The following is a 26,004-nucleotide window of genomic DNA, read 5'->3' on the forward strand; positions in this document are numbered from 1 at the left end:
CTCAGCTTTGATGGACACAAGTTTTACCTTCTCCTTTTATGGCTTTCAGGGTTAAGGGTCACCATTAGAAAAGTCAGTTCAAATAATGGGAAGACTCAAGCATTTATTCTCCCTTTCCTCTATGAATTCTACTGCTAGATGAAAGGAAATAAGTATTCCAACTAACAAGTTAAAACAATGTATCCAGAGGGAAATATCATAGGACCCTCATATACAACCAAATCTAAAGTGCTGAAAACTTGGTGACAAGATAACAATGTATCCATCACCCAGTCTGATACTCAACTTGGTCAACTGTAGATGCCATGGGTTGTAAGACACATCCTCACTCTAAGTACCCCCAAGAAAACACAACACTGAGGTGCCACCAATTGAAGATGCATTCCAACTTCAGATGTTCAGCTGTGATGCAAGTGGCCTTTAATCAAGAATGCCCATTTCATATCCTGACAGTCTTACTTCACTGCTTCTCACTTTTCAGATGTATAGAGGCCAGTATTATCACCCACCCTGTATCACTCAAAATTAAAGGAAAATAGCACATCATAGCAGTAAATGAGCACAATCCTCAAATAGTGTAGGATTTTAAAAAATCCATTATTTGCCTGACAGGACTAACGCTCGTGATCCTCTATGGCCTGTAACTTCTGCAAGTGCAAAAGTCTCGTTTAGGGTTTTCTAACCCCGTCTGCTGCCATTGGGTCCTGGTGACCCCCACAAACCAGCCTTCTGCTGCTTTCCCTCCTACTGCCCATCATCTTCTACCTCAGGCCTCAGTGGATCCTCAGCACGCACACCAAACCCAGGCTTCACAGTCTGGGGTTGGTGACTCTCCGGACTTCTGGGCAAAATGCCCCGGGAATGTATGTTTTATGGGATTTTGGCATTGCTGGTTATTTGAGCGTGGCCTGCCTGGCTTTGTCAAAAGCAGGGCGTAATCAATGATTATTTCCCAAGATGCTTTTTTTTTTTTTTTTTTTTTTTAACATTTTGGTCACAGGTTCATGTGCTGAGAATTGAACAAGTTGATTCCAATCCTGAGTAAAGGGCAAGGGAGTGTCACGGTGAGATAAATAACCTTGGGTACATGTGCAAGGCGGGGGAGGAGATGGTGAGGTCTCAGATCACTAAGAGGCCACAGAAAGCTCCAGTGCCAGTCAGCTGTGGAGCCCAGGACTCACGTCACATTAGGCAGAGCCTCTGCAGATGATTTACTGAAAATCGGTAACATTAGCATCCCTTGCTGCTTCACATAAGAAAATATGCAGGCGATACGGAGTCAACAGGACAGATAAAATGGGACAAGAATAGCACCCCTATGCAGCATGACCCTATGCAGCATGAACCAACTTGGCTCATGGGCCAAATCTGGCCTGTCGTTTGTTTTTGTATGATCTGTGTGGAACAGATTTCACATTTTGAAGTTTAAAAAAAAAAATCAAAAGCACAATATTGTGTGGCATGTAAAAATTTTACTAAATCCAAGTTTGTGTCCACAAAGTTTTACTGGCACACAGCCACACCTAGTCACACCTATTGTCAATGGCTGCCTCTGTATTACACAACAGCAGAGTTTCAACAGAATATGGCCCGCAAAACCTAAAATACTTAACTCTCTCTGGCTTTTTACTTTACAGAAAAAAATTTGCCAACCCCTGCCTCAGAAGCTTTCTGATAACTTCTTTATAAATAAAAGCTAAAACCTGGATGTGTAGCTGTGAAACATTCTATACACATTATTCTGGTCACTGCAGTTTTCAAGGCTGGTACACCATTCATGCACAAGAGCACAAAACAGGAACCCAGAGAGACTCACGTTTCCCATTGCTATTTCTTGCTTTGCAATTTCTCTACACAGCGTGCACGCAGGAGAGGAAAAACAACAATTACCCACCGTGCTAGATTTAAAAGCATTTAATGACATAGCATATATTTAACAGATAGGGCAAAAGGTGAGAGGTACAGGTCCTACGACTGAGCACCAGGCCGGAGTGACCACGTCCTGCTCAGGCCCAGCCTCTGGAGTTCATTCCTATCAATGCCATTGTGATTGTGCAGTAAGATGAAAATTTGTCATTACAATTCGTTACAGTGACAGAGAAAATGCACACTATGTATCAAATAGCAAGGTAATGAAGCAAATTATAACACAGTGTGGCAACGCAAGAGCGAGTAACCATTAGAGTAACATTACTTTGTCCAGTAAATGCTTCAGTTCCACTTGTACACTTACCAATGATTTAAAGGGTTTATTATACATCTAGTTTTATTATACTTTGTACTAGAATTATCTCAAACATACAATATAATGTATTTCAGCAAAAAAAAAAAATTGAAATTACAGATTTAAAACAGTATCAGTTTTCTATTCTTTCTTGTATACTGACATTCTTGACCATCGTCGCAGTTGATGCAGAAAAGCCGCATGTTGTGTGTTAGTAAGTGCTGCCAGATACAAACGGTTTGGTCTGTAGAGTTAACATGGGGCTGCGCTATGGCTGCAGCAAGATCCTAATACAAGATCTGTTTAATCAGGGTTAGTCCCATCGTGGGCACTTCTGATACTCAAGACTCAAGGTAACCACTGGAAGTAAATGGAAGAGAATGGTGTCTGGAAATTGGTACATTTTGTCTCAGGGGAGCACAGGAAGTATTGTTTAAGCACCGCTGCCTTGCATTACCAACAGCACTAGAGGCGAGTTATTTCCAACACAGCCTCACAAAATTGAGGAACAGTTTAAATATTGAGATCTAATCTATATAACTTCATTTAAAAAAAAATCTGGTCTTCCCTCTGCACCTCAAACTTTTGTAGCTTGGAGATAAAGTGTTTAGGTGTATTTTCCCCACCCTACCCCCAGAAATGCTCTATAAATTAAAAAAAAAAAAAACCACATTGAGGAACATTAGGCACAGAGAGTAATGTGTTGGTTCTGAGCTTGCATGCTGGAATTTCACTGTAAAGGTAAGAGAAGGACAGGAGGTGAAGGAAAAGGAGTCACTTCTTTTTGCCAAAAAGGCTAAACCGCTTCTCTTTGTCTTTCTCTTTGTCCTTCTCCCGCTTGCCGGGACTGGACTCGCTGGTGATGGTGACGACGCTGGTGGGCAAGGTCTGTGCCCGACTGGACGCTGGGGTGCTCTGCGTGCTGGCGGACACCTCGTGTTTATCAGAGATGGCAGAGGAGATGGCCTGGATCCACGTGTTCATTTCATCCTGGACAAAGGAGGAGGCACGACTGAGACTCAGCTAAGAGGACGGGCACGAAATGCGCTCACTGCAACTGCACGACCACCTGAGCCTCTGTCGGTCGGAAGGCTTGGGAACAGTGCTAACTCAGGTACACAGTTCCTAGACAAACCTCTGCTTTATCAGGATCGGGAACATATTTCAACTCTCATGAGAATTCAGTTTTACGGCACCTGAAGGTCATCACTTTAGTATATAGTCCTACAAACTTAGAAGTGCTGGAGGACTGGTCTCCATCTGTGGGGTATCAGGTCCGACCCTAGAAGCTGCTTTTTCCTTTTCCTTTTTAGATTGAAATAGACTTGCCATATAACACTGTAAAATTTAACAGAAGTCTTTTCGAATATAAAGCACTACACGTGCTGTTCCCTCCAGGTGCAGCACAACCAGGAAATGGGAGGTTACAGGCAGTGGGGTGCAGCGGGGAGGCTCCTGACTGGGCACATCAAGATCCACGTCCAGTCCTGGGACCACCTCACTGTGCCTTATCCACTGCGAGGGGTGGGCAGGTTCTCCTCCCTGGACTTCAGAGGACTCTGTGCTAGCTCTCCTGCCATGGCAAGGTGACAGCGAGATGACACTCACTGCCCCCTACAGACAGAAGGAAAACCGAACACCTGCTAGTGTCAGTGATGGAGCCCAGGTGACAGAAGCCATCACTGATTATCAGTTATATGAAGTACATTACATGAAAAGCTTATCACGCACAGACACTTGCAAACTCTTAAGGATTTGAGAAAAAAAAAATCTTAGAAACTTACATCGTCTTTGGCTTGGAAGAGGTACTCATTTCCATCATTTAGTCTGTAATGTGAAGGAAGACGTCAGTCACAAAATAAGAAAGAAAAAACAAAATCCCCCAACTCCCGTATTCTACGTGGGATACAAGTGGGCCATGGGAATCACACCAGAAACGCCCATCAGAGCTCTGCATACGTCCCGTGTCTGGGACCTGCACAGGACTGGCTGGCAGTGGGCCCCTGGACATCGAAAAGCTACGTAGCTGGATCAATATACACAGGCAACCTGTTATTTTAAGCCATTGGAAGGATAAAATAAAATCCCAAATGAAGCAATATACGGCTTTGTTGTTGCAAAGACCACTTGGATGCCTGACCACTGCTCTACATTGAATTCAAGAGAAAGCTCTTTAAAATTTATGAGCCCTTTTGAAATTGTTACTGAGCTTGCAATCCCCCACATTTACAAACACCACTTTCTGAACAGACATGCAGGAACGGTCTCTTAGATTTTCTCTTCTTATGTATGTCTTGGAACGAAAGAAACTGACACCGAGAGCCCCTGGCTTGGAGGACTCACTCATTCACTCCGCTGCTGTCAGGAGGAAGGGGACGCTGCCGGTGGGGAGGAGGGCAGGCGCCTTCGGCCAGTACCTTGACCCTCTGAAGCTGCATCGGGAGTACAAAGAGGGAGGGAGCCAGGGAGCCACGCTGTCTGCACCTTGTCTGACAATGACCGTGTTCCCAGTCCCGAAAGGCCCTCCGTGCTCGACAAAGCTCGACACCATTTGAAACTCGTGCATGTGCATTCCTTGGCCTCGTCCAACCGGCGCGCAACACGTAACCGAAGACCGATGCTTTTCGGATCCCAGAGCAACGGATCAAAGCATCATTAAACTGAGTAACGTCCTACCCACCAGCACATACATTTTAAAAAGTTGATATGGTTATTCTGACCATTTCCAAGCATAAGCAGAAATCCTGAGCTTGGCTCCACTCTGTGGGGAGGTGTCCGTGTTCTACAGGGTGGAGACATTTGGTACTGGATGGTTCTAGAGGCGGCTGGGCGAGTCAGAGGAGCACAGGGCTCCAGGACCCACACACGCCCTCCCTACTGGTCTCCATCCAGCTCCAGGGTAACTCCCTTGACCCATCACCAGATAGCTCACGAGCAATGAACAGCATCTCCTGAGTCCGGATAAGCTGAAAAGACGGGGAAACTATTTTTCTAAACTTACCCTTAAATTGTGAAATGTAAATAGCTCACCTTCTCTTAGGGAACAGTAAGCGCCAGCTTATAAAAAATGGAAGCTCCTTTTCTTCAGTGTTCAGCTGCTCCCTTAACCACAGGGAAGCTGGGGACTGGCCAGTTCTCAAAGACCCTAACCAAGAGGTGTGCCAAACCGGCCAGTCACTTTCTTGGTGATTTGTTTTTTAAATGGCAGAGGCGTAGAACCAACTGATGACAGTACCTAAGAAAACCAACCTTCCGGGCGACGATAAACACACACCCACTCTGCCACAAACACGAAGCACCGGCCCCTCTCACCTTAGCTTGAACACGTGTTTCTTCTTTTTGTAATCAAGGGCCACTTCGCAGATGGCTTCTTTCAAACTCACAGGGACCTCGCTGTGGTAGGGAATTCCGGAAGCAGCGGTCTTTGCATCTTTGTAGAAACCCATTTCTTGGTTATTTATGACACAGTAAACATTGTGCCAGGACCTGAGCAGTAAAGACAGGGAACGTCAAGCTTCTATACCACACTCCCTGAGAGAATCAAGACTTTATTCAAGACAGAAGTGATCCGCACACAAAGCGCTGTGACTTATTAAAAGCCCTTCCTAAAAATCTGCTACAACTAAATGAACGGAACAAAACGCCTCTGTGGACTCCTGGGTTACGGCACAGGGTGCTGCAGTGGCAGGTTTCTGAGGGTGATTTCTTTCTCTGGATTTGGGGGAAAACACGGTGCCCTCTGGTAGTCAATAAAGTAACTCTTGGCTCTGATGGGAAAAGGTTTCTGGGTATTCCTTGCTATAGTACTCTCCTGTGGCAAGGGGGCACAGCCCAGGCTCATCTGAAACATGCCCGGCCTTGAGCAGCTCTTCCACCTCAGCTTCATTCTTTACATGGTTGGCAGATCCAGGGACGTTACTACTTATGGTACCTTTGGATGAACTAGACAAAGGTAGCCTTTCCCCCATAAGGCAAACTGTCCTAATACAGTGATTTTATTAGAAGATACGTTACAGCCATCTGCGTGTATTAAATAAATCTACTATGTTGTCCTCAATGAGGATGGCAGCTCAGACTGGATTTCCTTGTTTAAAGCACAATCTGTACAAATGTACATGGGGGTCCCGGGCAGTCTGGTTTACTGGTTAAGCACACAGGCTGTTGAGTGAGCCCTGAGTTTCACCCCAGCTATGCCATTTACTAGGTGTCTACAGAGAGTGAGCTTTACTCTCTCAGGGCCTCAGTTTTCTCGTCTCTAAAACAGAGATGATAGGAGTAGAGCTATGGGGAGATAGTGAATATAAAGACTGATATGGAAACAAGGCAGGAGAAATGGTGAATGTCTTACAAAAATCCCACAAAGAGGAAAACTACCATGAAATCATTTCACTGTAGGGAAGAGGCAACCTCAATCTAGCAGCACCCCTTTTTGCTGTTTCTATCCACACTTAACTCTTCCTCCTCTCAGTGAGAAAGCAGCACACGACTCCCACTTTCCAAGGTCAGTCCTAAGAATGTAATGCCCAGGAAGCTATGAACAAATCCACTAACTACATAGATGCACTATACTACTGTACATACTACGCTCCCCTTCCAACTCAAGATCGGCTTGCCTTGACCTTGAACGGGTGGATTTCCCATCTCACTGCCTCAGCCTTTGCTGCTGTTACCTGCTCGAGGCTTTCTTATTGTGGGCCTCCCACTCGTGCTTCCGATTCAGGAAGCCTTCCATCTGGGCCGAAGGCGTCTCCTGGGTTCTGGCCGGCAAGGTGGCGGCACTCTGGGCTGGGAGGGCAGTCTTGGCTTTGCGATCAGAGGTAGGGGAGGGGATGGGACTGGACTCTTTTGAACTTGTCCTCTGTTCTGCGGCACCGTTGACCATTTCGCCTGTGTCCACTGTTTCTGCCATCTAGGGACAGCGGAGAGGCTAGTCAGCTAACCCCGTGGTTCAGGGAGTGACCACATACGCTCTGACTCGCACACGTGGCTGTGTATAAATGCCTGGCACCGATCGAGGCAGTACAGTAAAACCATCACACACCCCACAAAGCCAGCTGGACACCAAGGACATTAGAAGGTGGGAAGGGATTAATGCCCGCCCGTTTACGGGGAAATGAGAAAAGCGAAATGCCAGTATGAGTTTTACTGCACTCTGCTCCTCTGATCAATCCATTTTCTCTAATGTAACTCAGATCATTTCCTCATGGTTACTTTAAAACAAAAGGACAACGGTAACAATCACACATATTAAATATGAGAGAGTGGACGTTATACAGCAGCCACCTTACAATCAAGGACACCACCAGAAGGGCTAGAAGTGTAAGCGAAAGGGCATTCACAAACAGATGGATAGACAATTCTATCAGAACTACACAGCATTCCCCCAAAGTAAGACAAGGAAAGACCTTTGGTTTCTGAAAATGCTCTCTGGCTTTCCCCCCCTCCCCTCAACATATCGTCATAAACACATGCAAAAATTAGGACGACAATCATGCATTTCACATCTACCATCCCAGTTAGACTTTGGAACTTAAGAGCTGGAAGGAAATGAGGCAAGTCAACAAACATCAATTTAACCACATCTGCCGAAGTTGTATCGTGAGTGGGTTGTAGTTTGTGTTAAAGGAGCTGGAAAAGCCAATCACAGTCACTCAACACCACACAGCTATTTACCCCCAAACAAAGACAGAACCAGGGCCTTCCCCATCACGTGTTGTTGATCACGGTGCCTTGCTGCACTGAGACGAGAAAGCCCAGAGACAGCCAGGCTTCCAGTGGCTCTGACCCTTCAGGCTGGAGACGTCTTCGGGAGCTGTTCCTTCCCCAGCTCATTTATATTGTAACCCTCATGGCTTTGCGGCTTGGGAAATGCAGTAGGGTCTCCATTCATTATCGTTTTCAGCCTGTGTACCATCAACTGTGTACCATTAACTGTAGCAGCCGCTGGCTGATACACCCAGGGTGTGGGATTAGCGAGTTACTAAAGCTGGGGGTGGCTGACGCTTTAGTGGATTACAGACAACCTGCTCCCCTCATACACGGACAAACATGGAGGTGTCAATGGCAACGCTCATTAGATATGTCCCCCACCACTGCTGCCCAGAACCAAAATGACACCAAATTAGCAGCAACAACCTCAACAGGATAAACGGCAGACTGGCCACCACTACGTGAACACTCAGATATGTCAACTCTCAGGAACTGGATCTCTCATTCATTTCGCTCTTATCTAAGTGGCTGGGCAGGAGTCCAAAGTTCATAGTCCGTCTATACAAACTATCACCATTGGCATCCAGGTTTAGGATGAGACTAGAGGTTATTCGCTTTAAGGGTATTTTTGATTAGAACCCTTTATCTGCAGAGCAATGTGGAAAATGGATTCTTAGGGCTGAAAGGCATGGGGGAGGGGAAATGCATGGTGATTATCCTGGCCTTGCAAGGGACAGCCTGTAGGAGCAATAGGCTATGTGAATATTTCTCTTTTTCCTTTTTAAAGGAGAAATGCAGGAGGGAAAATAACAAAAAACAAAAACCCCGAGTCAAAAGAGATTGAATGGATTTTAAAGTTGACAAATCTGTTCTAGTGTAAAGATTTCAGGAAACTTCTGGTGGGGAGGAAGTATGAGTTTGGTCTGGAAGGCCTGTGCCAGGCGTGAGTCCAGGGAGACATGGGGTTAGTGTGTACAGAAGTCAGGTTAAAAAAAATTAGTGCTGCAGGTGTGACTCGAAAACTTCTAGTGACAGCAATGACCTGGATAGAGGGCTGTTTACTTAAAAAAGGCTAAAATTTATCGTACTTGGTCAGACTTCAAGGCAGGTGAAGGCCGGGGAAGCCTCTTCTGGGGTAAATTCTGCAGCAAAAATTTTTTTCTTTGGAGTTAGAAGGAAAGAGAAAACCCCAAACCAGTATGCAGAGACAATTAATGTTTATGCAAATGAACCACTAACCAAGAAAACAAGGAAAATAAAAGGAACAAAATGAATTTTAATGGACATGTGCTTAAGCATGCCAACAGACAACACACCACTAGAGACAAACATCAAAAGCAAATCATAGCTATGACCAAACAGTGGGTACACATGAATACACCCCTTTCCCCCCACCCCATGTTGCTTCTCTTTAGCGATTAGTTCAGAGTGCTTTAGTGGCTGGGTACACCTGAGATATTTAAATCAAGAGGTGAACACAAATGCAACGTGACAACTAGTAGCACAAGAAACACCTGATTGGTTTTCTAAGTGCATGAAGCAACACTATTTTCAAGTTCATTAACTTGAGTCTCTGCACCATAAGTCAAAAGAATAAAAAGGCTTTTCTTCTTCCAATACAATCCAATTGTAATTAAAAATTTGTTCTGGCAAGCTACAATTAAAAAATCTAGATAAAAATAAGCATGAGAACAAATGCCAAAAACATCAGAGCACTCCTTGTGTGCTTTTTTTTTTGATCTTCTGAATACAAAAAGCATAAAACTGGGTATTAATCCTGATGATACAAAATATTTAAACATATATATGGAAACATCACATATACATATAGATCAATGACACATGTAATTTGAAGCCAGAAACACGTCAGGGCTCCTTAAGGACCGAAGATATAGCAGTGTTTTGTTTTCTAAAATGGAATTTAGTGTGTTTTAAGGCAGAGACCCAATAATGGTGCACACTACCCCCAGAATTTAAGAAGCTTGGCATCTATCTATATACCCATCTACAATCACAAGTAGATAGATATGTACATAGAAATAAGGAAACACAAACAAGATGCTATATGATGTTATCCTGACAAAAGGAAAAAAAAAAAAAGACATGCATCATGAAATGAAAAGACAAATTGGACTTAACTCATGGAGAACACATATCAAAACAGGTTTCTGATTCCACGAACATCTAAATATGGCAAATGAGCAAGTGAATGTCTCACAGGCTTTGATGTAATATGGATTTGGTTTTGTCTTTATCAGTACCAGGAAATCACCTCCTTCATTAGCTTTTATTCCTGAGGAACAGAATTCCTATTAAAATATTTTCAATCCCTGCCTGGTGGTCTGATAAATGCCATCCTAAAAGATTCCTTAGTAGAGAATTCTGCAAAAGAACTTCATTTTCACAAGAAAATGAAAAACGAATCAGAAGATCCGTATGAGACATACAACGGAGTTTCTGTCTACAGAGACACTGAAAGTCCTTCTGAAGCCAGGAGGCCGGGAAGCGTCCAACTGCTCCTAGGGATGGTCCACCACGTGCATCCTTCACGTAACCAGGGTGAACCGAAATGGCTTCTGCTCCATTTGTTTGAAAAACTTAAAACAGTTTGACACCCTGAAGTCATCGACTGAATGGACAGGCCTGGAAGTCCGGGAGGCAGGCTTCCGAAACATGCTGAGAATCGCTGTCACCTGCCGCAGGCACCCCGGCAGTGCCGGCAGTGACCAAGGCACAGGTGGCAGCAGCAGTCAGAGGGCATTTTACTCCCGAGGCTGGCTGCATTCTCTGAGGCAAGTAAGCCTAGAATTCTCCATTCAGGACTTGGCAGAAAAAAATGAGAGAGGAACTGGTTTGTCAAAAGTAACCAATGATCGGAGCGTCTCAAAACGTTTGAGATTCTGCACCTAAAAGTTAAATTAGCTTCCCAGGTAGATCCAACATCCTTTTTTGTCCTTGTTGTTCTCAATAAATGAATACATATCCTTCATAGAATGTCACACAGCTGACTTTAGGTACTCAGTACTGAAAACCTCCTTCCTCACACATCCGTCTTCCTAGTTACTAGTAAACTATTGTAGGTTAATAACATCTGTAAAGGGGGCTACACGTAGCGCAGTAGTGCACCCTGTTAGTATAACTGGATACGTCATACCTGTCAGATTCTAGTTTTCTTCATTTTGCTGTAATCTCATTAAATTTCAATTACTCATGTAAGGCTTTTGCTGCAAAATCTCAATAAAGTAAAAAGCTCACATAAATAAACAAAAGATAAGTATGCTGCTATAAGGCAACTGAGCATCCATCAGTTAAAAGACTCAAATAAACATGAATTAAACGCAAACAAATATGAAACCAAGGAAGGCTATGAATTAAGTAAAATTGTAACACTGTGGGTGAAATGGAAGCCAAAAGGTCAAACCAACAGGATTTGGAAAGAGTGGTTCTTGACAAATGGTAGTGAACTTCACAGTCCGGACCATGGCTGGTCACTGGCTGTCCGTCTGCTATTAAAGTTTTTGTAGTTTTGGTAGGTTTGAGAGCGGTAACTAACCCGTGGAGATCCCTGTTCGGCCGGCAAACCATTCTGGGAAACTTGCTCTCCTTTTGAAGTATCCCTGTTAGGTAAAGGGGGAAAAGAGGACAGCGGAGGGAAAGGGAAGGAAGGGAGGGGAGCGAAGAAAAGGAAGAGAAAGAGAAGGAGTGAAGAAAAACAATAAGAGAGGATGGGAAGAACAACATCAGTCAATCTTATTATAGGCTTTTCTCTCAGAGAAACACATGCAACCCTCTTTTATATAATACAATCTAATTTTTTAAAAGAAAACCTTTCCAAATGTTTCAAACCGACTCTAGACAGAGCACAAGACTGCAGGCACACCCCCTCACTCTGAAGGCAGCATTAGGCATTGTCACGTCATGGAGCTCTTACAAGAGCAAAGCATGCAGCCTTTCAGAAATAGAGAATAATTTCTGTCCCTCATGTGAAGTCACCCAGAACTTTCAAAAGCATCACCACAAAAATCAATGACCTGAACTTAGGTAGTTCACTGCATCCATTTAATCACATGGACAGTCTGAGTGTGTGTGCACACGTGTGTGTGTGTGTGTGTGTGTGTGTGTGTGTGTATACACACACGTGTGCAGCAGAGAGGGTGCCATCTACATCCCACTTCTGCAATGTGACTGTGGACAAGTCAGCGTTCTCAAATGTTATTCAGAAGCTGACTATACAGATTCTAAAAATTCTACAGAAGTAATCGATAGGAAGGATATGTGGTTAGGCCTAGCATAGCACAGGTTTGGAAAACCTGCTCCCTACACCTCACTGGCCACTAAAGCTAAGACGCTGGTGGCAGTACCGTGACTCACCACTGCTGCTGGGACTCAGTCTCCTCAGAAACCTTCGTGCTCGGCTCGGGCGAAGGCGGCCGCCTCTTCCTCTCCTCTTCCTCTTGCTGTCTGCGCACTTCCAGTAACTCCAACTGAAGGAGGACATGGTGACATTCAGCAGAGCCCCAAACTCTGCCTCTTTTAAGGAAAGCATTCTAGATGAACCCAGGAAGTCCTGCAGCCTGAGGTTTCTACACTGGCCAACAGAAGCGCTAACATCCTACACAAAACAGTTTTAGGGTCAGAAGAACTGCAGCAACGACTCAAAACTACAGGAAACAGAGGTCTGAGTGACGAAACAGGTCTGTTTTATGGGCTGGCAGAATTCTTGTGACTTGTCTGTGTGCCTCCTGGGAGACGCGGGGTTTAATTTTCTAAATGAAATATGCAGCTCTCAACTTTGCTTAGGAAGAAAGTTACCTGAGCATGCTGGACTTCCCATCGGAGCTCAGACACACACCACTGAGACAGAGCTGCAATAATTCTCAAGAGGCTTCTTGTGTTGTGGTAGGGATTTGTGTTCAGCCAAGCCCAAACACCACATTAAAAGGCCACAGAATAGTCTAATTGAAACTAAGCCATTTCTTGAGCAAAATGCGTGCACGAAAAGTATTCCATTTTAGCACAAGAGTACTCAGGTACATTTTAAGTCCCCAGAACTGCAGAAATCAGAAAGAACACCATTATATAAACTACAAAGAATCAGCTTTCTACCAGGAGTGCAAGTGTCTGAGAAGAGGAAACACCAGTGAACAAATCCCTATTCTGAGGCCTTGTGTTGGCAGAAGAGATTATCAGGAATGGTGAGATTTTCGGTGGTCTAGGATTAAGCTAGGATGATGGGAATTCTAATTCTGAAGTTCTGAAAAAAAATTATAAGGCTATGTTCCCTAGAAACCAAAGCTTCTATGCGATACAGGAGGAAAAACAGATCAAAGGAGAAAAGCAAACCCCAATCAATCAACTCCCAGGCAGCTACTATAAATCTAGGTGCCCAGGAAACGACTGGGGATGGGTGGGGGGGTGGGGGTAGCCATGGATTGTCTCCCCAGGCCCAGTACCAGGAAAGCCAGCAGTTTCAGTAAGCTTTTAAAAACAGTAATTACATGAATTCCCCAGTCTAGCAGGTAGGGAGGAAGAAGAGACTTCCCATGAAAACCAAAAGACCAAGGACCTCAGCATCCAGCAGCCTCTTACCGTAGTCAGCCTTTCCAGGGCGGAGAACCTCTCGTCCCAGGTTGCTGCAGACTTTTCAAAAGCCTCATGGCGTTTGATGAGCTTCTCCACCTCGTCCACGCTCTGGCCTATTTCTCGGCTGGATAGATATGGCTCCTGTCCGAGCAGCCAGGCCTCGGCCACACTGGCGTCCCTTGAGAACTGATGGACCTCCAAAACTGCGCGGGGTACCAAGAGTGAGCGCTGGTGAGCAGGGTGACTTGGGAGTCAGAGATGGCATTGCCCCCTGGTGGCAGCTGCCTGCACAACCAGTTTATAGTCTAGATCAGCGCTACAAGTGTAACGTGAACTTCATATGCGACCCTAACTTTTCTAGCAGCCACATTGAAAAGAAAAAGGTAAAATTAATTTCGAAAGCATATTTTAGACAAGCTGATATATCAAACCGCTATCATTTCCAACATGTAACCAGTATGAAAAATGGGGGAGATGCGTTTCACTTTTGTTCTTCTGTCTTTGAAATCTGATGTGTATTTTTAGAGTACATCCAGGGACCAGTCACGTTTCAGGTTCTCAAGGGCCACACTGGACAGCGCAGGCCCAGAGGGTATATACTCTGCTCCCTCAGCCGTACTTGAGTGAGATAAGCCTCAGGGCCCGGCAAGAATTCACAATCTACACACAACCAACCAGATTATGCTGATGGAGCAGGCATTCATAAATCATCCTTTTTGGGGTTGCTCTGTTTTTTTGGGGGGAGAGTAAGAGGGAGAGAAGGTTATGGGGAGCACTATATAAAGTGGGGATGATATGGGCTAAGGCTTTCGTTGTATTCATTCTGTTCCTTCACGTGTGAGGAAACAGAGCCCGACTTCCACTGCAGCTACGAGAAGGCAGGTTAGAACTCGGGGCGTTATGCTGTGGCTAACATTCATTCTCCTACATCTCCAGCAGCAAAGCTTGGGACCATTCGGGTAAGAAATGGACTGTCCCCAGAAGCTGCCGGCTGTTTCCTTTCGGCACCCTGTTAGTCCCCAACACAGCCACAAGGAGAAGATGCCACGCCACTAGGGACTTGTCACCTCACCATGTATGCCCAGCATACAAGCTGGTGACAAGTTCACAGTGGGGTGAACAGGCATTTTGTTGAACTGAAGTGAACCTACCCTGGGAATTCTCAAAATTTACAGACCAAATCCTTATCCAAAGAATGGTCAAAAGTGGGATTTCTTTTTCAAAAGAGGGTTTTGGGCCCAACAGGGTGAAGTGCCTTCACTAGATCTTTTATACACCTTTTAGAAAAAGTCTCTTGGATTCTGTTTCTAGTAAGCACCCTTGGTGTCTGCGAATGGACAGAGCCCAGAGCCCCAAATGCAGAATGGCAAAGGAGGGCAAATAATGCTTGAGTTGGGCTAGTTTCAGTGTTCATACCAATTTTTAAACGTTATTCCCAATATTATAAACTCTGTGTTAGCTCATCTATTCCTTTATAACAGGAGATTAAAAGTAGAATCTACCCCAGAGTAGGAGTAAATACAGAAACATATATATAAAACACTTAGAATAATGCCCAGTTCACTGCAAAACCTTCATAGTTATTAGCTTTTACTTTCTATTCATCCTTCTGCTGAAAACCAAATGTAAGACCTAATCAGGCCAACTTCCCACGTTCTCAGCTCTGCGGTACTAATTCTTGTTTAAGATAGAGTAGGAGGGTGCTTCTGTGCTCTCCCCGAGGGATACCAAGTTCTGTCACCCCAATGCTGTTCCTAAAGAACACTCAAACCCCATTTACAACACTGACATGACTTTAAGATGAAAAATAAAAAACAATAAACATGCCACAGGGAACTACTTAAAAATACTTAGCATGGAATGGTGAAATGGGGCATTGAAAAAAAGAAGCATTTAGAACTCCAAACATCATTAGGTGATAACACCACATCAAATCAACTAAAGCAGGAAAATTAACTTGTATGCTTTCAACGGACACCCAGAAGAAGCAGAGAGAAAAACCAAATATGTCCTTACTCAGTCTTAACCACTCCCATCGGTCTTCCCACTTGTCAATCATTTCTTTTCTCTTTTCCGTCAACTGAAGTAACTTTTCCTTGATCTGTGAGAAAAGAAGGATCCCAGGGACATCTTAATAGAATGTAGCACCTCCTCCTAGTTTTCCCCTTGATAGGCCACTCATATAAGAAAATTACATTTTCTGTAGAGACCACCACTAAGCCAGGCAGTATCTAAGGACTGCTGAGTGTGCCTGCGTCCTGGGAGAGGAGAGAAATGCAGGGGAAGCTGGGAGGAAGACGGGGCTCCACCCAAAGCTGCTTGGTTATAAGGAGACTAACAATGCACTGAGCCCCCTCCAAACCTAGGGGCTCCCTATGGCAAACCCTCAGGCAGAGGGACAGTGAGAGGGGCAAAGCCCTGACCTCTGAGAGAACGTCCAATCCTTTGAAGGGGGCCACACACTGACTAACCATTACCACTTTATCACCATCGTACTAAGTGGAGGTAGCAACACCCGCTAAAGAACAAACAGATCCAGGGCACATGTGACAGAGAAGAGGGTGTATCACCCAGGAAGAGTACTGATGAAGGCGACAGAGGACGAAACCTCAGCTCAGGGTCTTCAAAAATTGTCTGCTGTACCACACATTTACTGGCTCTGTGCCCAGAGTCTAAGAACTTATCTTTTCTTATACACACAGGAAAAAAAGCAAGAAGTTTTGAAATATATATGTAAGTATGTGCATAGGTATATATGAATGCAAATATATATTTCTGTGTATGTGTGTGTCTACATACACACACACATATATATACCCACAACATATAGTCATTTAACATCTTAACACAGCTACCTTCACCCCGTGGCCCCAAAGCCAAGTGGCATCCTACCTCCTCAGATGCATAGTGCTTTCTCGCCAACAGGGATTTCCCAAGTTCAATGCAGGTTGTGAAACTGTCGTTACGAGCATCAATTTCTGCTTTGATACCTTGATGATTATTCATTAGAAGTTCAACAGATGATACATCTCTAAAATGAGACAAATGATATCACCTTTAGGAGCGCAAGCTTTTCAAATAAATGTGTAGGTTTCAAAACACGTCATTTATTTGAAGGAAACCATTTGCCTTTAAATTCTGATTCACAGTCTGAGCTCAGGCTGAGTCACTGGAGCTAGAGCATGACGACAGTATAATTCAGGACCAGCTATGCAACCTAATGTACAGAATAAGGCTATTCTCGTGTGTGTGCACACACAAGCATGCACCATAATAATTCAAAGTACAGATGCTGGAAAAACCACTGGATTTCTGTCCAGACTTTTACTTTGAAATGCAGTTCAGATTCTCTTTAAGAAGGTTCAGAGGCAACAACAGGCACCCCTAATCATACCCCAGTTAGCTGCCAAAGGTTCAAGACACATGTGTTCAAAACAGCAGCTGATAACCCCTCCTTATTCAGACATGAAGAGAGAGAACAGGAACCAGCTTAGGAACCAATGACTGCTAATGCCGAGAGAGCTTCTCGTGAATCACAACCTACGACTGGAAAATCCTGATCTAGGAAAGAGTTGCTTTATAAATTATATATATATTTTCTCTTGGGACACAGTTCACTTCTCCATTACAGTGGGCGCTGGGCTGGCAGGGATGAACTGGAAATTGTGCATGAACCTGCTTGTTCATCCATTAGCTTCCCTTCACTTCTATGCATGAAACACAGCCAGAGGACACAGAACAAATATTAAGTAATCATCTTACAACACCACTAAAGCGGATGCTGAGGCTTAAGAGACACCTTTAGAAATGTCTGTGAAAAGGGACACAGTGGTCTTTAATCAAACATAGAAAAAGAACTCAGCAAAGCCATCTCATCCAGATGATGAGGTAGAGCTAGTCACGCCCAAGAAATTGGCTGCATGAGGTCCGCAGACGAGGGCAGGGGGGCCTGGGGGAGTGTGGAACACAGGGCGGGGTGGGGGAGAAACAGGGAGGGCCCGACAACACGGGACCCCTCATTCCCTGGCAAGTGCATGCAGGAGACAACTGAAGTGGCTCCCTGCAAACTCCTCCCTATTCTGCTCTGGCCTCCAAGCTCTCAGGGATGACCCACGGTTCTCCCTGGAAGATCCCATCTGTGAATCACCCGGGGTCAGTCAGCTGGATTTCCTCCTGCCCAGGATGCCGGGAGGATTACCTTGGCTTCTCCTGGGCTTCGATCTGCCGGATGACATCCTCCATCCACAGCATGAGGTCACGCACCATGCTGAAGAAGCGGAACTTGTCCCCCGTGTCCACCAGCCTCACCCTGCGGCCCTCGCAGGCATCCAGCAGGGCCTTCCAGGCTTCCAGTACCTCGTTCTCCCGCTTCTGGATGTCGTCAGCCTTGTCACCTGCATAGGCTGCCTGGAGGCGGGCCGCATCCTCCTGTAGCTGCCTCACCTGCAAAGCCCGGGGGAGACAGCCAGGTCAGACAGGTGGGCCTTCCCTCTATATTCCCCCCACTGCCTTCACACATGTCATATACTGTTCTGCTTACACATTAAAGGGGAGCACCGTGACCCCTGGGCAGCTCACAATTTCATCAGGGAGATCCAAGTCACAAAATCCCAACGCTACTATAAACGTCTTGAACTACATTATTAAGTTCTGCATGGACAGTAACAGATGAAACGCTGTGAGAAGGCAGACAGGAAACTGGTCGGGAAAGCTACCCTGGAGGTGGCTAGGGGTATGAGGATAATAGCGAAAACACATGGTACATAGCCAGATATAGTAAAAAACTAAACACAGAATCTGCTCCTTCAGGGTAAAGACGATGTTCTTATCATGAATGAGAAACTGCCATGAGGAACACATTCTGAAAACACCTTTGCCATTGCTATGTGATGTTGTTGCTGCAAACAACATACCTACCACCTGTAAGAGCTCTCACAGTGGGACGTTCCAACTTGAAACACATAACAATGCAGCGTTTAATAGAGTTGGGGGAAAAAAAAATGGAATGAAGTCAAAGAAGGTAAAATTTTAACTAGGCAAATTTCAAAATTTAAATTTCAAAAACTGTGGAATAGGAAATGCAAATGGATCTCATGAAAAGATGCTACACAGAGATACTGCAATTTGTCATCTACTAGATAGCAACAATTCAAGTTGGATGCTTTATGTGCTGGTGGGATGATTCACTGTTGATAGGACAACAGACCACACAGCTCCTACAGAAGGCAGATGGGTAGCATCCATCAGAATTCCACATGTACGTGCTTTTGGTTTTATGATCTCACTTCGGAGAACTTATCCTACATATATTCTTATACATTCAGGAAATGAAATGCACATAAGGCTATTTCTTACAGCATTGTCTAAAAGCACAAAGGGTGAAACTAAACTAAATGTCCCCTCTGAGGGACTGGTTAAATTAACGAAGGCACATCCATACAAGAGGCACCTATGCAGTTATGAGAAAGAAAGGGGTGGGATCACTTCGTGAGTTACGTAACTGTCTAATCACAATGTGCTGTATTCCTGAAACTAACATAATAGTCAGTGTCAACTATAATTGAAAAATAATTTTAATTTAAAAATTTTTAAGAGAGAAAATGAGGGAGGGCTCTCTATGCTCATGTACAAAGTGGTCTAAGATAATGGCAAAGTGAAAAAAAGCAAAGTGCAGACAGTGTGCATAATACATACTTTCGGTGTAAAAAGGGGGAAAAAATCAAGAATAGGCTTTACTTTTTTTTGAGAGATAGAAGAGAGACATGTCTTTACAAGAGAAACTATTAGGTTGGTGCAAAAGTATTGCGGTTTAAAAGGTTAAAAATAATTGCAAAAACTGCAATTACTTTTGCAACAACCTAAGAATAACTGTGGCTATTTTATATTTTAAAATTTTCTCCTGCCTTATGTAAAGTACATATTACCAGTGCCCTGTATAAAATGTCTAATTAAAAATGTACACATATGGGGGAATCTTCATTTACTGATAAGCTGTATGATCCAAGTCCACAGACAATACTCGTTGGGGATGACAGGAGCCTTTAGCTGTCTGTGAGGGAACATCTGGGAAGATACCATATGGGGGGTGCAGGTGGGGTGAAAGGGGATGAGGGAAGATGCCACTGCGGCCTGAGGGAGGTGGATTACTGACCACGAATACACAGAAGGATTTTAGGTAGTGGTAGGTATGGAAAAGAAGTTTCTGCAAAAGACGCAAAGAAGAATCAAAGGGGTTTGTTTCCCATGGTAACTGAATTTCCACATTCTAAGCGACTTTTGGAAATATTCTTTAATTATGACTCAGGTATGACTCAAATTACAAAGAGCAAGTTCCTAGGGAATTATTTAAAAAGCTAATTTCCTATACAACCAACCAAACAAGTAAAAGAAAAAAACCCTTGTCTGTGCCTCTGGTTGTTTTTAATTTGCTCTTACAACAAAAAGCAAGGTGGAGAAGGATAGCAAAAGTGAAAATTCCCACAAGAGTTAACTACTGATCTGGGAAGTTACTGAAGACCATCACTGGGTGCAAATATTGTATTGTGTCCTCATGTTCCACTGCCCCCATACAGAATGGAGAACGACGGGGGCAGGTCAGGATGGCACCACGCATAAACCAGCCAAGGAGGAAACGCCACCGGCTTCTGGGAACCTGCCCCTGAGGCTTCCCTTGTGCTCTAATTCTGTTATAATAAACCTGGACTGGGTCAATAATTGCAAAGTGGCAGGGGAGGCACGCACTTTCATAGCTCTAAGGCCTAGCCCAGCAGGTACAGTGAGATGGATGGAGACTGTCAGGCTTGAGGGAATAGATTCCTGCCGTGGATGCTACTGGACCGTAGATGGGCTCCCTCATCTCTGCAGTCTCTTGAAGTTCTAGAACTAAATAATTTGACAGGTGTAGAGGAAAGACCTGCTGACGGTAAGGTGTGTTCTAGCTCAGTCTCTAGACATTCCGAAAGTTCCCCTAAGCTTTTGTTACATCACAATGGTTAGAGAACATCAGTAGAGCTCCTGCTGTGGCAAATGTGTTGCAAGCATCACCTCAATCCTCAATCCACTAGGGGACTAAAGCTGAGAGAGGTGAATTTAAGTCACAGCAACAACACACAGCGGCAGGCCCTAATCCACAGCAGGTCTGCCCTTGCTCTCACCACACATCAGACTGCATCGTCTGGAGCCGCACGCACTCGTACGGTGCTCCAGGACCTTATGTGCAATGAAAACCTCTGAACGGGAAGCTGACAAGCTTTTCAATGGCAAGTCTTCACAGAGCTGGTCTGAAGGAAAGACTGGAAACCCTTACAATGCATGGTGGGCTCTATTACAATACATTCTGGGTACTGCAGCCCTCAGCCGCTCCACGTAGCTCTTTCAAACAATCTCTCGACACCTTCTGCCTCCTTGGTGGAAGAGCTGCAGCACTCAATCTGAACGGAGCCCCAACTGTGATCTCCCTCTGCTTCTGGAAGGGGCAAATCGAGGGGAACTGAGAAGACAATGGTAGTGATGGTGGTCCCTCCACAAAACAAAATCGAAGCACACCGAAGAATGGAAAGGCAGATGCGGCAGATCAGGGGTCAGCCCCTAGCTGCTGAATCTGGGTGCCTGTTTTTATAAAGAAGTATTTACTGGTATACAGCCATGCACCCGTATTTTCATATTGTCTGTGGCTGCTTTATGCTACAATGGCGCAGATGAGTAGTTGCAACAGGGCCTACTATGCCCCACGATGCTGAAAATAGTTATCTGGGATTCTACAGAAGACCCCTGCACTAGATTATCAATGTGCTCTTACCAGACAAGAACAAAACCCCCGATATACGAAGGGCTGTTATCTTCAATAAACTGACTTCTCCTCTAGAACCATGAAATTTAGAGGGAAAGAGAGTCAATTTGGTTTTCCCCCAAAAAACATAAAACTAAACAAGAACAGTGCAGAGATTAGAGAGCAAACTAGAGAGTGATTACACTACAGGTTCTTACTGTTACATTGTCATCACTTTGTCAAACATCTTTTAAACAAAGTTTGAATGTTAGCTGTTTCACACTGGTGGAAAACAGGCCAGGCGTATTAAAATCTCAGAATCTCGTTTTCCCTCTGGCCGGATATGTAACTCAGACCCTGGTTGATGGGAAATAATAAGGCCTTATTTTGCAAGTTATTCTAGATGCTGGGTCTTACACCATGTTTTCCTCAAAACAAGACCTGGTCTTATATTAATTTTTGCTCCAAAAGACCCATGAGGATGCATTTTCAGGGGATGTCTTATTTGTTCATGTACAACAATCTATATTTATTCAAACACAGTCATGTCATCTTCTTCTGGAACATCGTCATAACGTACTAAATGCGTCCGTCTGGCTGGCGATCTTAACTGGGGCTTATTTTCGGGGTAGGTCTTATTTTCGGGGAAACATGGTAACATAATACAAATTCTTGTTTGTTTGTTGTTTGTTGTTTTAAGTCTATAACTTACAAGTTCTTGTTGATGAGTTGATGAGAAGGCCTATAACTTACAAATTTTGTGTGCGTGTGCATTTGGTTTCTTTATGTGAATCACGAGGACGTTCATCTAACAAGGTCTGCAAAGGAGGCAAACTTAGAACTTTATGGACTGATACGTTCTCTCAAATGGAGCCTTTTAAACGTGTACATGTACACACATGCACTTAATTTAGGCCATTCACTGAGACCTGTTTTGAGGAGCCAAGGGACGGAGAGAGATGCTCAGAGATGCACAAAGACTGTATGGAATGAAAACCTCCCACCACCCCCGGGCAGCTCCCCCACCCACCTGAGTGCCCAGAGCCTGGATGTCGTGCTCGAACGTGGTATGCATTCTCTGTAAGGTCTCCACGGTGTTCTGATCTCTCCCCAGCTCCTCAGGGAGTTTCTTGTGTTTGTCCTGTATGCGCCCAAAGATCTCCTTGGCATCGTGGTAAAACTTATGCAGTTCGTAGGAGGCGGCGAGAATCTGTGTTCTCGTGTCAATGAGCTCGAGCAGGTCAGCCCAGGCTTCGTTGAGCCCATCCTTCCACTCAGCGATGGTGGCGGCATCTGAATGTCCAGAGTTGATGAGTTCATCTGCCATGTGATTGACCGTGTCCACGCGCTCCTGCCCAATGTTCCCTGTGTCTCGAGCAAACTCTCGGAATCGTTCTTGCAACATCTGAAACGGAGATGAGTGCAAAGAAATCAGTGAGACTATTATGAATGTTTTATTTCTTGATCACATGAACCTCTCTGAAAACAAATGCGTGGTATGCATGACTTAACAACAGATCTCAGCTCTAAAACCTCCTATCCGTCAGGCTTCCTTCTTCTTCACTGCAGCTGAGTAAGGCACTCATCTCTTTTTACTACCGAAGAAGGGAGTGTAGAGGGATTAAACTACCTAAGTCAATGTCGCTCACTGATAAACAGAGTTGAAACTACATCCCGTGACCTTTGGTTTGAGTTCAAGGTGTTTTATCTGCTCACAAAGAATGCAAACAGCTTACCAGGCCCATCACTCACTGCACCACTACTCACGCCCTCCCCAGAGTACTTGCCGTGACATGCTCGTAGTCCTGCCCCAATTCGTGCGACCCCGCGACCACCTCCCTCTCAGCGATCCACTGCTCCAGGTCGTCCACCTCCCGGTTGAGCTGGAACAGCCTGTGCCTCTCATCCAGTTTGCCTCTCCTCTCTTCGGCAAGGTCTTTCAGACCTGCGTACAGCTTATCCACTTTGGACTGCCGCATGCTAATGCGCTCACTGAAAGGAGGGGAGGGCAGTGGGGGGGAAAAGGACCTTAAATGTCAAATTTCCTTCAGGGAGGAAACAAAACGAGGTGGAAATGCCAAGAGAGCATATTATATAAAATTTCAGGAAGGAAACTTCCGGTTAACTTATTTAGCCTAAAAAATAAAACTCAAAAGTTTGACTTCAAGTGATGATGAGCCAACATGTAAACAAAACACAGTAATCATGGCCGAAGGCCATCCTGAGTAATGATGGAGGGAGGGGAGAGAAATGTACTCTGCACTGCTGGCTCTGTAAGTCAGGGTTTCCTCTGACGTTAAACGTGAATGCCAAACCCAGGAGCCGCCTTCCCTTCTCAGGTACCATGCTGCCAAGGGACACAGGTATGCCCGTCTGGCACACACCTCTACCTGCTGCGGGCTGTATGCTCTTGCCCGCCAGGAGGGCAGGCCCTGCTGTTCCCATGTGGTGGGTCCTGGGTGTGTTGCATCCCCTTCCCTGCCTCCAACTTCTCCCCAAGATGACTGTCTTGTAGCAGGAAAGCAGAGACAGGACTTGTTGGAGCCTGTCCCTGTCGACAAGGAAAGCCACCTTCCTGGGAATCCTAATCACAGACACCTGAAGGGGCCTCCCACACCAACACAGCCATTATCCCATCTCCAATGTGCCTGGATAACACATCGAGTCGATTCCTTTCCTTTCTGAGTCATAGAAGGCAGTTACATACACAGAGAGGCTAAAATGACTGCCACTGAAGTGTATCCAGGAACCTGGTACACTGGACTACCACACACTCACCTTTTCTTTTTTAATTCCGAAGGCGTTCTAAGGACTTGATGTATAAAATTAGGAGGGGGGATCCTTTTGTTCTCCCTGGCGGTCCTTGTATTTAGGTCTATGTATTCTTGTCTCCCGTTCCTCTTAAAACTAGTAATTACTTTCCTAAACTGGATGACTTTTTCGACCGACAGGTAGGTGCTTTAATAACCCATATCTGTGCGAATCAATCTGTACTTCTGACTAATGACACCAATAATCTTTCAACAGGGCCTTGACCAGAGGAGACATTTCACTGACAAGAGCAATTTCCTATATAGTGGTTCTCCCTACCCATTCAGCATAGGCCTACTGGGTTTATTTTAAACGTGTTTCCCAAAGATCTGTTACCAGTTACTCAAGATGAATGCTACCATTTCTTTTTGCACAGGTTGAAGTAAGAGGCCCTTACTGGGAGGAACTGATAGCCTGGCCTCATCTTTACAAAACAGCAGTCACCTCTCCGGATGGCTGTCGGCCACCAGGGCCCGGCTGGTCTTGGAGAGCTGATGCACCGTCTCTGCATAGTCTTCCACGGCTTGTTCCAAAATCTGGTGCTTCTTCAACATGGAGACGGCACTCTGCTCATCCTGCAAAGAGGGGGGACTGTCACAACCACAGCCCTCCCCTCTGGCCTGATGTCACCTTAAAGGGAGACAGGTTAAGTGCATGCGGGGACAGAGGGACGGTGGGGTGGGGGGTGGGGGGCGGGAAGGGGCAGGAGGCAGGACCATCAGAAAGAAAAAAGCCAGAAGTGTGACATGGGTGCTGGAACACAGAAGCATTTCAAAAGCATCAGTGTGGCCTGGATTGTGGAAGGACTCTGTGAAAGGCAACACGAAGATAACGCAGCATGACTAAGACCCCTGAGGCAAGCCCAGGCACACCAAGTGTATGCTGGCTGGCTAGACTCCTCGTCCACTAACAGGTACGCAGATGACAGCATTCTGGAACCTGAAAATACTTGCAAACGGTCTCTGAAGCATCTTGTATGCTGTAAGTAAAATTTAGGTAACCCCATCACTAGAGATAGCAAGAAGGACTCTGGCAAATTTCCATTAAAAAAAAAAAAAGCCAGGAAGACCCACTGTCAATGGCATATCAGGATTCAGACAAGAAAATTCTGCCCAGGGGAAAGAGCAGGCAGAGTTGTTCACCTTTATGCACCCTGGTGCAGCGCCATGCTACGCGAAGGAAATAATGAAATGGTTCACAAAGACCCAGCGGCCAGCAGCAAACGAGCGCGGGGCTCTTCCCGTCCGGGGCTCTCTCACCTTGGCCTTCTCCTCGGACATCATGTACAGCTCCTGTTCGCTCATCCAGGCCTCGGCCTCGGCGGCATCGAAGTAGTACTGCTGGGCCCTGTGCGCCTCCTCCAGCCGCCTGTGGCGCTTCTCCGTCTCCTCAATGAGGAGGCCCCACAGCTGCTTCAGATCGGCCAGCCTCTGCCGGATCGCCTCGGCGTTCAGGCTACTGCCGTCGGCGATGATGTTTTGGCTCCTCTCAAAGATGTCATCGATGCGAGGCTGGTGCCCCTGGATCTCTTTCTGGAGGGTCTGTGGGAGCAGGGAACACACATAGAACGTTTGCTAAACCACAGCAGCACATGGTGAGGGCCAGGGAGAAACCGTGAGCCTCCAGGGCTCCCTCATGTGCTCTACCTTGGAAATCAGAGCAGTTACCTGTCAGACGGAGCCCCCCCGAGCAGAAATGCTTACCTGATTTTTCTTTATTAACAGCTGCACAGTCTGCAGGTTGTGGCCATGATCCGTGGAAGTCGCCAAAGGCATCCTCTCTCCAACCCAAAGCTGGAGAGAATTGTAAGTAAATGGTCAGGAACGTTCAGAAGGAAGAAGCATCTGACGCAAACAAGTACAGCAGGGAGGCCAGCTCATTCTGTCTCCCCGGGAGGGGCTGCCAAGGA

At 45.4% G+C, this 26,004-nt stretch overlaps 1 protein-coding gene across 5 annotated transcripts in view; it reads right to left on the minus strand.

Annotated features, from left to right (window-relative positions):
- Positions 1-1,899: 1,899 nt before the first annotated feature.
- SPTBN1 (spectrin beta, non-erythrocytic 1) overlaps positions 1,900-26,004 on the minus strand; it is a 181,897-nt gene continuing 157,792 nt past the window's right edge. For 2 of the 5 annotated variants that reach the window (XM_033124640.1, XM_033124643.1), the window contains 15 exons: positions 25,799-25,888; positions 25,355-25,636; positions 24,540-24,670; positions 23,072-23,276; positions 22,315-22,689; positions 17,715-17,959; positions 16,409-16,547; positions 15,533-15,617; positions 13,523-13,719; positions 12,305-12,417; positions 11,487-11,550; positions 6,895-7,133; positions 5,537-5,710; positions 4,009-4,051; positions 1,900-3,214 (listed from right to left, as the gene is read on the minus strand). In XM_033124640.1, the coding sequence (XP_032980531.1) occupies positions 2,999-3,214; positions 4,009-4,051; positions 5,537-5,710; positions 6,895-7,133; positions 11,487-11,550; positions 12,305-12,417; positions 13,523-13,719; positions 15,533-15,617; positions 16,409-16,547; positions 17,715-17,959; positions 22,315-22,689; positions 23,072-23,276; positions 24,540-24,670; positions 25,355-25,636; positions 25,799-25,888 (2,598 nt within the window). In that variant the 3' untranslated portion in view covers positions 1,900-2,998. Of the gene's footprint in view, positions 3,215-4,008; positions 4,052-5,536; positions 5,711-6,894; positions 7,134-9,189; positions 11,551-12,304; positions 12,418-13,522; positions 13,720-15,532; positions 15,618-16,408; positions 16,548-17,714; positions 17,960-22,314; positions 22,690-23,071; positions 23,277-24,539; positions 24,671-25,354; positions 25,637-25,798; positions 25,889-26,004 lie in introns of those variants that run through there. The other 3 variants (XM_033124642.1, XM_033124641.1, XM_033124644.1) reach the window with 2 other exon arrangements.

This window comes from Rhinolophus ferrumequinum, chromosome 13 (genome assembly GCF_004115265.2).
Source record: "Rhinolophus ferrumequinum isolate MPI-CBG mRhiFer1 chromosome 13, mRhiFer1_v1.p, whole genome shotgun sequence".
NCBI classification, from domain to species: Eukaryota; Metazoa; Chordata; class Mammalia; order Chiroptera; family Rhinolophidae; genus Rhinolophus; species Rhinolophus ferrumequinum.